Raw genomic sequence first — 12,512 nt, forward strand, 5'->3', positions numbered from 1 at the left:
TTTCTGGAGTGGTTGCTGTTGAAGGCCTTCCTGAGCGTGTCAAGTCTTTGAAGGGCATTTAGAAGTGAAATGCATAAGGATGATGATTTTATGGGTATCAACTTCTTTATATGAGAACACAACGTTTCGGAGTTAATGCTTACTCCTTCATCAGGTGATTGAGAATGGGGTACAGAGCTATATTTATATGTACAGGTAAAACAATAACAAAGTAACAAGTGGAATGAATTAACGAAAGCTGGAAGCCAGTATAAACAAGCGCTGATTGGAACCCGACAGTTATGATAACAATGATAGAAGCCAATGGTAATACATTACAGATGATGGGATATGTTTACATAACACAGGTAGGGGGTAAGGACGATGTACATGATTGGGGATAAGGATGGAAGCCAATGGTGGATGATGTTTACATAACACATGATTGGGGATTAAGGATGATGCACATGACCACATGAGGGTTGATGGGCATGTTTACATGGGGGTTGATGATGTACAAACACAAGTAGATAAGGATGTACACGGGTAGATTGGCTATACATGAATTACATAGATAGAATGTACACAGATAGATGAGATTAATTTATCAATAAGTCCCAGGCACTTGGTAGGTACACTCCTTGGTCACGGTTGATTGCTGGTTTCTGTCTCCGGATCTCGATGGCTTCTTGCAGTTTCCTTCGGCGCCAGTTGTTGTTGGTAGGGTTCTTGAGAATGTGTTCAGAGATGGCCGATTTCTGATCGAGTTTGCTGACAGAGGTCTGGTGTTCCTTCATTCTGGTGTTGATTGGTCTCAGCGTTTCTCCAATGTATAGGTCGCCACAGTTGCAAGGGATCTGGTAGATGCATCCTCTCGGGTTAGGGTGTTCACAGCTGGGTCCTTTACCGTTGGCTTTTAGGTAGGTCTTGATGGTCTTGCCACTGTAGAAGGTGACATCGATGCTGGCTTTGGTCTTGATGAGGTGTGATATTTGATGACTGATGGGGCCAAGGTAGGGTATGGTTACTCTGATGGGTGATGGAGAAGGCTTGAGGCGGGGTTCTCGGTCCTTGAGGGTCTTGTTGATGGTGGCTGTGACGAGCTGGGGAGGGTAACCGTTTAGTGTGGTGAATGTCTTTCTGAGGTGGTCCAGTTCATTGCTTAGGGCATCAGGATGGCAGAGGGCTTTGGCACGACTGGTAAGTGTGGCGATGATAGCTTGCTTGATCTGAGGATGGTGGCAGGAGTTGTAGTGGATGTACTGGTCGGTGTGCGTCGGCTTGCGGTATACTGAGGTTCTGAGTCCATCGTCATGTGTTATGTAAACATCATCCACCATTGGCTTCTATCCTTATCCCCAATCATGTACATCGTCCTTACCCCCTACTTGTGTTATGTAAACATATCCCATCATCTGTAATGTATTACCATTGGCTTCTATCATTGTTATCATAATCACTGTGATTGTAACCTGTAAGCACAGGGTTGAGTTTTCAGTTCTGTCTCATCAATAATTACCATGGTTGAAGGATATTCCTTTCTAAATTCTGGAGGCAGATTTTAAGAATTATACTTGTATGTTGCCATATACTTAACTGGCCCATTTCAAAGTACATGTGTTCAGTCCAGGTATTAAATATTACACTAATTGATTGTGACACACCAAAACACATAGCGAGGTCTTTTAATCCAAAAACTGTGGCACAGTGGACACAGAGTCAGGAACAAGTCTTTAATATGTAAAGACCTAATTTCATGGTGACTTTTCTCATTCTGCGAATGTGATGCTTCAAAACTTGGCAGAAGGAAGACCAATAAGGCAAGAAACCTGACTTAGTAATGCCTGTGTAGTATTTGACAAACCCTGGAGTTTTCCTGATCCCTCTAAGACACTGGTCACATTACATCTTAAACATTTCCTAAGTTCTTCCCTCAGCTCTACAATTTCCTTGTCTTTTCCCTTCACAGTTTTCTTCAGGTCCTTGATCTGTTGCCCCTGATCTTTCACTTGGGATCTCAGATTCTGAATTTGAACTGTCTGGTGTTGCTCAAGTGGTGTGATGACTGAAAAATAACAGCATAATAAGTAATTTGGAATGAAATACATAAGAGGAATGTGTCAGTGCTTAAAGTTATGAGTTCTATTTACTTAATTTCTCATTTTCAGGATAAAGCAGAGATCGCCTGCAGTATCAAGTATGTGTGCCCCTATCAAGTTTCCAAAAGTGTCCCCTGTACAACACCCTCCTAGGTATGAAGATCTTAACGTTCAGTAACAACTTACAGATCTTGGGAAAGTAGAGGATGAGACAAGAGGACAGATGGAGAGTTCGTTTTGGAAAGAGATGAGATCTAATCGCCTTATAGCTTCCAATTTTGCGAGGTATACTGTCCTGAACACGACAACGGAATTACTGAAATCAAATGCCTGTACTCAGTTGGACACTTCACTAAGAAAGTGTAATCCCAAATAAAACATGTTACATTTGACCACTTTCTAAATGGCATTTTGTAATCACAATTTGAGAAAAACAATTACTTATAGTAAATATGTGGCAGTATTTATTTGTAGTAAATATGTAACAATATTTACATATATAATGTGTAATGTGTAAATATATAACAATACAGATCAGTTTTCTTCACATGCATCAAATTATTTAATAATATATTTTTTGTTGCATATTTTTGAGGTCAAACATTTTAGCGTACCTCATATCAGCCTCCATTAAGTCTGTGTTGTTATTTTTTGTGTTATGTTGCATGAATTTTTTAAATATGCTGTTATTATCACACTTAATAACAACTTGGTTACATTATTTTAGATGGCTCAATTAATGCATTATTTTTTCTTATCTGTCCAAATTATAAACCACTGTTGTGAATGACTGTACTATAAACCACTGTTGTGAATGACTGTACTATAACCCTCTATTGTGAATGACTGTACTATAACCCTCTATTGTGAATGACTGTACTATAACCCTTTATTGTGAATGACTGTACTATAAACCACTATTATGAATGACTGTACTATAACCCTCTATTGTGAATGACTGTACTATAACCCTCTATTGTGAATGACTGCACTATAACCCTCTATTGGGAATGACTGTACTATAACCCTCTAATGGGAATGACTGTACTATACCCCTCTATTGGGAATGACTGTACTATAACCCTCTATTAGGAATGACTGTACTATAACCCTTTATTGGGAATGACTGTACTATAACCCTCTATTGGGAATGACTGTACTATAACCCTCTATTGTGAATGATTGTACTATAACCATCTATTGTGAATGACTGTACTATACCCCTCTATTTGGAATGACTGCATTATAAACCACTATTGTGAAAGACTGTACTATAACCCTCTATTGGGAATGACTGTACTATAACCCTCTATTGTGAATGATTGTACTATAACCCTCTATTGTGAATGACTGTACTATACCCCTCTATTTGGAATGACTGCATTATAAACCACTATTGTGAAAGACTGTACTATAACCCTCTATTTTGAATGACTGTACTATAACCCTCTATTGTGAATGACTGTACTATAACCCTTTATTGGGAATGACTGTACTATAACCCTCTATTGGGAATGACTGTACTATAACCCTTTATTGTGAGTGTATGAGTGAGTGAGTGAGTGAGTGAGTGAGTTAATATTTAACGTCACATCGGCAATATTGCAGCCATATCGTGACGAGAATGAGTAATACAAATGAATCAATAGCACATACATTGTATAACCCTGTCGACGAAGGACAGTAAAACTAACTAGGATATCACAGACTAGAATGTAAAACTAGTGAATAGACCTAAAACAATGTATCTATTGAGGACAGTACAATATAAAAATGAGCTATAGGTTGCCAACAACTGAAGGTAGATCACCATACTAACGACCATGGGGACTTACAGTGCATTTGCTTCCTGCATGGACCCTAGTTGGATTTACATCATCCCTTCAGCTGTTAGCAATTTAGACACATCTAGCCATAAACTAAAAACACACTTATTCTACGATTAAAAAGCTGGAAAACTTAAATTTACTTCAAATGTTTTTGGACTTAAGTACCCTCTCAGGAGGACAATTATTTTACGGTACTTCAACCCCCTTCGAGGGTACAGCCAGTAACGATTTGAGTTACTAATTTAATCTTCCAATTATAAAATATTTATCTATTTACAGTTCAGTTAATAAATCTAATTCCTTTAAAAATGCAATAATTAAATGAGGGCTAATATTGCTAAAAAGATCCTTCATAGTTTGTGAATTAAAATACTGATCCCTTGTGATGGAATACTCAACACAGTCAAGCAAGACATGCTTGACTGTGATTCTTTCATCACAAGGGATGCAGAATGGAGGATCCTCACCCTTCAAAAGATATTCATGAGTATATCTAGTATAGCCAACACGACATCGCCGCATAATGACCTCCTGAAATCTTGATTGACAACCCAAGTGGGTATAACCAATATAAGGTTTTATTGCATGTAATTTATTTACACCTATTTGGGTGTCCCACCTCTTTTGCATCAGATCTCGGATATACGATCTAATTGTAGCTTTATAATCAGAGTATGGGATAAGAAGTGGAGTCCCGGATTTTTTTAGTGCTGCTTTGGCAGCAAGATCGGCCATTGTGTCGCCAGAAATGCCTACATGGCTGGGTAACCAACAAAAGACGATGTCGTATTGGCCAGTAGCAAGATTATTATATAATTCAATTATTTCTATTGAAAGTGGATGTTTACATGACATGTTTTTAATTGCCTGGAGGCAAGAAAGAGAATCAGAATAGATAATATACTGTTTATGTCTGGGATGTCTTTCAATATATTTAAGAGCAGTTAATATAGCGTTTGCTTCTGCTGTGAAAATAGAACTATTATCTGGTAATCTGAAAGATATTCTTCTGGATCTAATGACAGTGGCACAAGCCACTGCGCCACCATCCTTGGACCCATCTGTAAATAAAGATTTGTATGTATTATATTTACTTTTTAATTGATTATATTCTTGCTTATATTGTAATTCATTTGTTTCTGATTTTTTTAAAACTTGTCATTGTTAGGTCAACTTCGGGTCTAACAAACTGCCAAGGTGGAGACGAAAGTAGACGGGAAGGAGATGCCGCAAGCAGACAGAAAAGGTTTCACTCTAAGTCCCAGAGGCGGAACAAGAGAAGACTTTTTATTGTACAGATCCTCACAAAGAGGATTAAAAACACAGTTAAATGCAGGATTGGCTTCATTAGAATATAGTTTTGTTATATACTGTAAGGAGAGTTTTATACGTCGTTGAGTAAGAGATGGCTCATCGGCCGCGACGTAAAGACTGTCAATAGGAGAAGTTCTAAATGACCCAAGACATAGTCTTAGACCTTGATGGTGGATAGAATCAAGTAGTTTGAGGTTGCTTTTACAGGCTCCACCATAAACGATGGAGCCGTAATCAAGTTTCGAACGGATGAGAGATCTGTATAAGTGGAGTAGGGTAGTTTGGTCTCCTCCCCACTTTGAATTGGAAACAACTTTTAACAGATCAAGTGCCTTCAGGCATTTAGTTTTAAGGGACTTAATGTGGGGTAGAAAAGTTAAATGTGAGTCGAAAATAAGACCCAAGAACTTGGCCTCCTTTACTACTTTGATGGGGGTGCCATTTAGAAATAGTTCTGGATCTTTATGCGATTTATACTTTCTGCAGAAATGCAAACAATTTGTTTTTGTTATAGAAAATTTAGACCCGTTTTCAAGTGACCATTTTTCAATTTTATTGAGACAAATTTGTAATTGCCTCTCTGTTGTATGCATATTTCTACCTGTACAAGAAACATTAAAATCATCCACAAATAGTGATCCATCTACTGCATCACTTAAAACCTTAGAAAGGCTATTGATTTTAATACTAAATAAAGTCACAGACAAAATACTGCCTTGTGGAACACCCTGATCTTGAGGAAAATAGTCTGAGAGGGTTGATCCCACACGTACTTGAAACTGTTTGTCATTTAAAAAATTGGATGTAAACTGAGGCAAGCGACCTCTCAACCCAAAAGAATGTACATCTTTCAAAATACCATGCTTCCAAGTAGTATCATATGCTTTTTCGAGATCAAAAAAGATTGATACTGAATGTTGTTTCTTAATGAAAGAATTTTTTACAAATGATTCCAACCGAACCAAGTGGTCAGTTGTGCTTCGGTTTTTACGAAAACCACATTGTATATCAGTAATCAGATTGTTGGTTTCCAAAAACCAAACTAAGCGATTATTTACCATTCGCTCCATGGTTTTGCAAAGGCAGCTAGTTAAGGAAATAGGTCGGTAATTTGATGGATCTGTATGATCCCTCCCAGGCTTTGGAATAGAAACAACTATGGCTTTTCGCCATGAAGGGGGAAAATGTTGTGTTATAAATATGGTCAAAAATGCCAAGTAACGTTTCGAGACATGATTCAGGCAAGTGTTTTAAGAGTTGGTAATGGATATCATCAGGTCCTGTTGCAGTGTCGTGAGCCTGTGATAGCGCAGTATGAAGTTCATGTAATGAAAATACCTCATTATAATCGTCACCATTATCAGATTTAAAAGTTACTAGTTTCTTCTCTTGGTGTGTTTGATAAGTCTGGAATTTTGGATGATAATTTGAGGAGGACGAATGTTTAGCCAAAGTTTCACCTAACTTGTTTGCAATATCAGATTTTTCACTTAGTATGTTATTATCATTTTTGAGATGCTGAATACTACTGGATTTGGAACCCTTGCCTTTACTTTTTTGGATCATATTCCATACCCTTGACATAGGAGTACGGGAATTTATTTTGGAAACGTAATTTTTCCAAGTATGACGTTTAATGTGTTTAAACGTTCGTCGAGCTTTAGCGTAACTGATTTTTACATTATTTAAGTTATGAACAGTGGGATGAAGACGAAAATATTTCTCTGCTTTCTTCCTCTTTTTCCTAGCCTGTTTGCATTCATCATTAAACCATGGTTTACGGATGTGCGGATTTACAGAGGACTTAGGAATAGTTTCATCAGCTTTATGTTTTAGTTTGTCTGAGAACATTTTAATTGGATCAGAGACATCCATAAGGCAGGTGGCCTGAAATAATGGCCAACTGGCCTTTGAAAAATTCCATATTGTTACAGGCGGATCATCGGAAGGGTTAATTGCTGTAAGTACTGTAGGAAAATGGTCACTACCACAAAGATCATTATGGACTGACCATTCAAACTCATTATAAACGTTTGAATCAGTGAGTGACAGGTCTAAAGATGAATATGTTCCCGTTGCAGGATGCAAATACGTGTCAGAGCCATCATTAAATATACATAAATTATTATCAGATATAAACTCTTCAAGAACTTTCCCTTTACTGTTGGTATCAGGACTTCACCATAATGGGTTATGTCCATTGAGATCACCCATTATGATACAGGGTTTTGGTAATTGATCATACAAATCTTGAAGATCTTTCTGATGGAGAATGGAAGAAGGGGAGATATACAAGGAACAAAGAGTAAGAGTTATATGTAAAGTAAGACGAACAGCAGCAGCCTGAAGATTGGTTTTAAGAGGAACAGGGCTATGAATAGTACCATGTCTCACCAATATGGAACATCCACCAGTGGCTTTGTCACGCAATTCGAACTTATCAGTATGTTTCAAGTACGTTTCTTGAAAACTAAATGCTGATGGTTTATAATCCTGTGCTAGTAGTTGTACTTCATTAAAATTGGTCCTAAGTCCGCTGCAATTCCATTGGATTAAGGAATTATTGTTCATTTAATAGCAGGTGGTAGTACTGGGGACCGACTTTTCCCCTTCCGAGGCGAACTGCTTCTATTTCGCGCACGGGGATGAGGAGAGACGTCCATGTCTTCTAAAAGTTGAAACTTGTTATAGACTTGTACAGGATCACGTGATCCCTTTTGTACTCGATCAGATTTTTGTCTATAATCTACTTTATGACAATGATTTTTCACTGCAGGAGATATTGTTTGTGATTCAGTCTGGCAAGCTGATGTGGCATGATTCTTATCACCAGCAGAATCTGGTTTGTTTGTCAGCTTTAACCCAGGTGATATCTGTCTGACATGAAACAGACAGCACAGATTTAGCATGAGGGCGAGCAACGACAGCAGAGTATGTTATACTTGATGACTGAGGCGAGGCTGCATTTACTAAACGTTTTGCCTCATGATAGGTGACATTCTTTTGAGTTTTGATTTTGATAATTTCATATTCACGTTTCCAGATTTCACATGACTTTGATGAAGACATATGGTCTCCCAGACAATTAACACATTTTGGAGAAGACAAACAGTCCGAACCTTCATGATCTTCTTCACCACATCTGTAGCATGTTGCACGATTCCTGCAAGATTGGGCACCGTGACCAAACTTTTGATACTTGTAACAACGAAGTGGATTTGGAATATTTTGCTCCACTTCGATATTACAATATCCAGCTTTGATATACTTTGGATGTTTCGGTTGTGAAAAAGAAATCAAATAAGTATTTGTATTGAAAGTTTCTCCATTTTTCTTAAAAGTTAATCGTTTGACATGAGTGACTCCTTGATTTTGTAGTTCAGGGGCGATTTCTGTTTCACTCATGTGGGCAAGCCACCGGTCCCTGTCTCTCAAGATGCCTTTGCTGCTGTTCAAAGACTTATGGGGAGAAACAGATACTGCAGTATTTGCAAGCTGTTTTGTACCTATGAGGGTAGCTGATTGTTTCGCTGCTTTACACTCTATGAGGAGAAACCCAGATCTAATTTTTGTAACAGCTTGGACATCCCCAGCAAGTCCATAAATTGCTTTTGATGTTGCAAATGGATTGAGTTTTAGAGGTTCACCGTCAGTAGAAGATACAACCAAAAATCTACTCCATGTATCCGGTAATCTGTTTGTAGCACTGTCCTCGTCCGAGGACAAACACTCATCTAGTGCTCGTTTGTGTTTTTTGGGTTGAGCCATGGTTAATGATAGAAAGTTCACCATCAGTACAAAATCAAATCTGTGCAATTACATAAATAATCCACGCACAGGGCTTGGCATGACTAGTCGATTGGTCGAACCGGGCCCATTCGACCACCCGTCTAGGCGAAGTCAGGGCCAAAGTGGTGTATTGAGCAACAGGAACACGGTTACAGGTCCCTATTGCCCTCAACCACCAGGATCCCCTCCTCCGCCGACACAGGGCCGCAACCCACGGCAAACGGGTTGGTGGACCAAATATCCCCCCCGGGTCCACTACGGGGGTGTCGGCGAGCTCTTAGCATTACCCAGCACTCACCACGAGGAGGTGGCTCGCCACGGGTGTGAAGACTTCATCCAAACACAGCTGGCAAAACAAACTGTTACTGTGTTGTGCAGGTGCTTTACTAACGTCGCCTTTTCTTACTTTCAGAGGAAGAGACAGATGACCACGTAACCGCGCCCACCATATCCACAAATTCTTCAACCACTGACTGCATTGAAGTTACCTGTTTAGGTGGGATTTCCTTGACTGACAATATCTGTATATTTCATACTTAAAAATAGTAGACATCTTTTAGGTGGTTTTCATTTAATCAATCCACCAGCATGATGTTCCATGTTGATATCCATACCTATATTGCAGTATAGGATACACACATACTCCACTAATGTGGCCGTGTTATTTCAGGCTTCTTGAACACAACACAAGACAGAATCAATTCAGGTAAGTACATTTGATCTATGAGTGAGTGAGTGAGTGAGTCAGTAAATATTTAAAGTTACATCGCCAGTAGTTCAGCCATATCGTGACTAAAACGAGCTGTAAATTCCACCACAAATACGTGCAAAGTATACAAACCTGTCAACAAAGGACAGTAAATCCTCCAGATTAACACAGCATTTTAGAATTAAAACTGGCAACTATTTCTGAAACTGGATTTCAATAAAAATGGACTATAGATCGCTAACAGCTGAAGGTACATCATCATACCAGGGACCATGGGGACTTACAATACCTTTGCAGGATCGACCCTAGCTGAATTTACGCCATACCTTCAGTTGTTAGCAATTTAGACACATCCAGCCATACATTAAAAATACACATATGCTACGGTAAGACAGCGGAAAGTTTTAATGTTTAGAATGTTTTGGTACTTATGTACCCTCTCAGGAGGGCAATACTTATACAGTACTTTAAACCCCTTGAGCATACAGCCACTAACGAAGTTAGCGAAGATACCAATCTGAACTTCCAATCATTGAAATACATCTATAGAACATATCAGAATTAATAAATAAAATCAATTTCCTTTAAAAAAACAACAAATGAAAACAAACACTGTTCAAAAGACCCTTTACTGTTTTTCACGTCAAATGTTAAATTTTATCCCTTGTGATGGAGAATTGAACACTGCCATATGTCCCACGTCTGCGTCAGATCACGGATATCTGGCCTGTGTCATGCCATGTGTTTATAATCTGGCAAATGTAAATGTTTGGTATCACTTTTGTATTCTGAAAGTCAGTGTTGCTAACAGTCGTGGGCATCGGTGTGGACCATGTATATTACTGGATTTAGGATTTATTTAAATACGGTAAGAAGATTGACGTTCGTTATGCACCACCTTGCTTTACACAAACAGTCTGCAGTACATAACACCAAACAAGGTTGATGTACGAGGTAACTCTGCACTGGTTGGCAAGAAGTGTGTGTGTCTGTGTGTGTCTGTGTGTGTGTGTGTGTGTGTGTGTGTGTGTGTGTGTGTGTGTGTGTATTCCTCTAGGTACAAATCAATCCCGATATGTCTTTCTGTTTTCCGTAGATCATGGGCATCAGTGACACACTTTCTCGTTTCTGTTTCAGTCTGCAATGTGACTTGTGATCAGCGCGAGGGTGATAATGCAGTTTGTGATTTACCAGAAGGTTTCATAACATGTAGCAACGGGAAGGCATCCTTCAAACCATGTGGTCACGACACCATTTATAATCAAACTTTGAAGAGGTGTGACTATCCGAAATAAAGGTGCCCTCGTGTGTTTGGTAACTTCACCCAAGGAAGGAAACAAGTTAACACGTTTAAGGGTGCACCATATACACATTATAATAACCTTATATATACAGAGTAAAATGAAAACAGTATTTTGGGGACTATAATTATAATTCTTATTTTAAGGCAATTAGGTTAGTTGTATGCTGTGCACAGAACACCTGGACATCAACAGACAACAGAAACACGTCTCGCCGCTTGTCTTTAACGTTGCTAACATTAATGATGTCGGACTACCCTCCAAAATGAAGTTCACAGAACGGAGAACAGTGGAACTGAGGTGTTCAGTAACGATTGTGCCTATCTCTCGTACAACCACACAACGTCTCCTCATGCATCTCAGAACGTTAGTGAACACTGACAGAGGACGTCGCCATTGCTCAACAAGGACACGTTGAAGATTTTGCAACTGTGGTTGGATTGACTTGTTGACGAACACGTCGACCCATTTCGTCCCATATGTGTTCGATCGGACTGAGGTCGGGGCTAAGCGATCGCAAATCCAGGACTTGAACACCAGCATTTCTTAGAACATTCTGTACCGGTTCGTGTCTCTGCGTGAACGGAAGCAGAACAGGTTGCAAAATCTTATCCCTGTACTGGACAACATTTAAGTTCCCTTAAACAACAACAAGAGGAGAACGTCCGTATGTGCAAAAAGATCCCCAAAGCATGACGCCGACGCCGACGCCACCAAATCGGTCAACCTCACGGACGCAGACTTGAGCGTGATGTTCACCACGTCTGCAGTACACACTGGCCCTGCCGTCGACAAATCTCAAGTTGAATCCAGATTCGTCACTGAACATAATCGAGTACCAACTGTCTGTGAGTAAACGGTATGTGCCTTGTGATGTTACGGCCATGAAGAGGCGTTAAGAAGGGTCCATAGTGGGGTCTCCGTGTGCGACGTCCAGCGGCACACAAGCGATTTCTGACAGATTGTGAGGTTATCCTTCCACCAAACATCTCCCTACTTGTGGAAGTTGCAGTGACAAATGTGTTGCGAAGATGACGTCATCGTATTGCTGCGCGTTCCCAAAGTGACGTCACACGTGACGTTCCTGGCGTCGGGCGATCTGCAACTGTTCCCGTTTGATGCAATCTCATCGTGAGATTAAAAATTGTTTGTCTGGAACAGTGAAAGACAGTGACCACAGACCGACCAGCATGGAGCCTCCCAATAGCACGTTGACGTTCTTCATTTGTAAGACACGGCATTTCCAAAAGGTCAACGAAATGAAAAAAAAATCACTTTGCTTTTTCAGTTTAGGCAAACATGCACCAGTTGACCTCATGATTTTGTGTTTGCACGTGCATTCACAGTTTTTCATTTTTCTAGGCTACAAAGACTTGTGCATTTTCAGTAAGGATAGTCTCTTTAACAACATTTTTGGTGGAGTCAGGATTTTTTCAAATATCAGCAAGCTGTTGGGTATTAGTAAATGATAAACGTGCACTATTTATATTTA

The 12,512-nt window shown here is 39.5% G+C and overlaps 1 protein-coding gene across 1 annotated transcript in view; it reads left to right on the forward strand.

Annotated features, from left to right (window-relative positions):
* Positions 1-12,512, forward strand: part of LOC137277083 (uncharacterized) — a 41,293-nt gene extending 28,781 nt beyond the window's left edge. The window contains exons 3-5 of the mRNA XM_067808782.1: positions 9,423-9,506; positions 9,681-9,716; positions 10,857-12,512. Coding sequence (XP_067664883.1) covers positions 9,423-9,506; positions 9,681-9,716; positions 10,857-11,014 — 278 coding nt within the window. The 3' untranslated portion in view covers positions 11,015-12,512. The remainder of the gene's footprint in view (positions 1-9,422; positions 9,507-9,680; positions 9,717-10,856) is intronic.

Source organism: Haliotis asinina, chromosome 1 (genome assembly GCF_037392515.1).
Source record: "Haliotis asinina isolate JCU_RB_2024 chromosome 1, JCU_Hal_asi_v2, whole genome shotgun sequence".
Taxonomy (NCBI): domain Eukaryota; kingdom Metazoa; phylum Mollusca; class Gastropoda; order Lepetellida; family Haliotidae; genus Haliotis; species Haliotis asinina.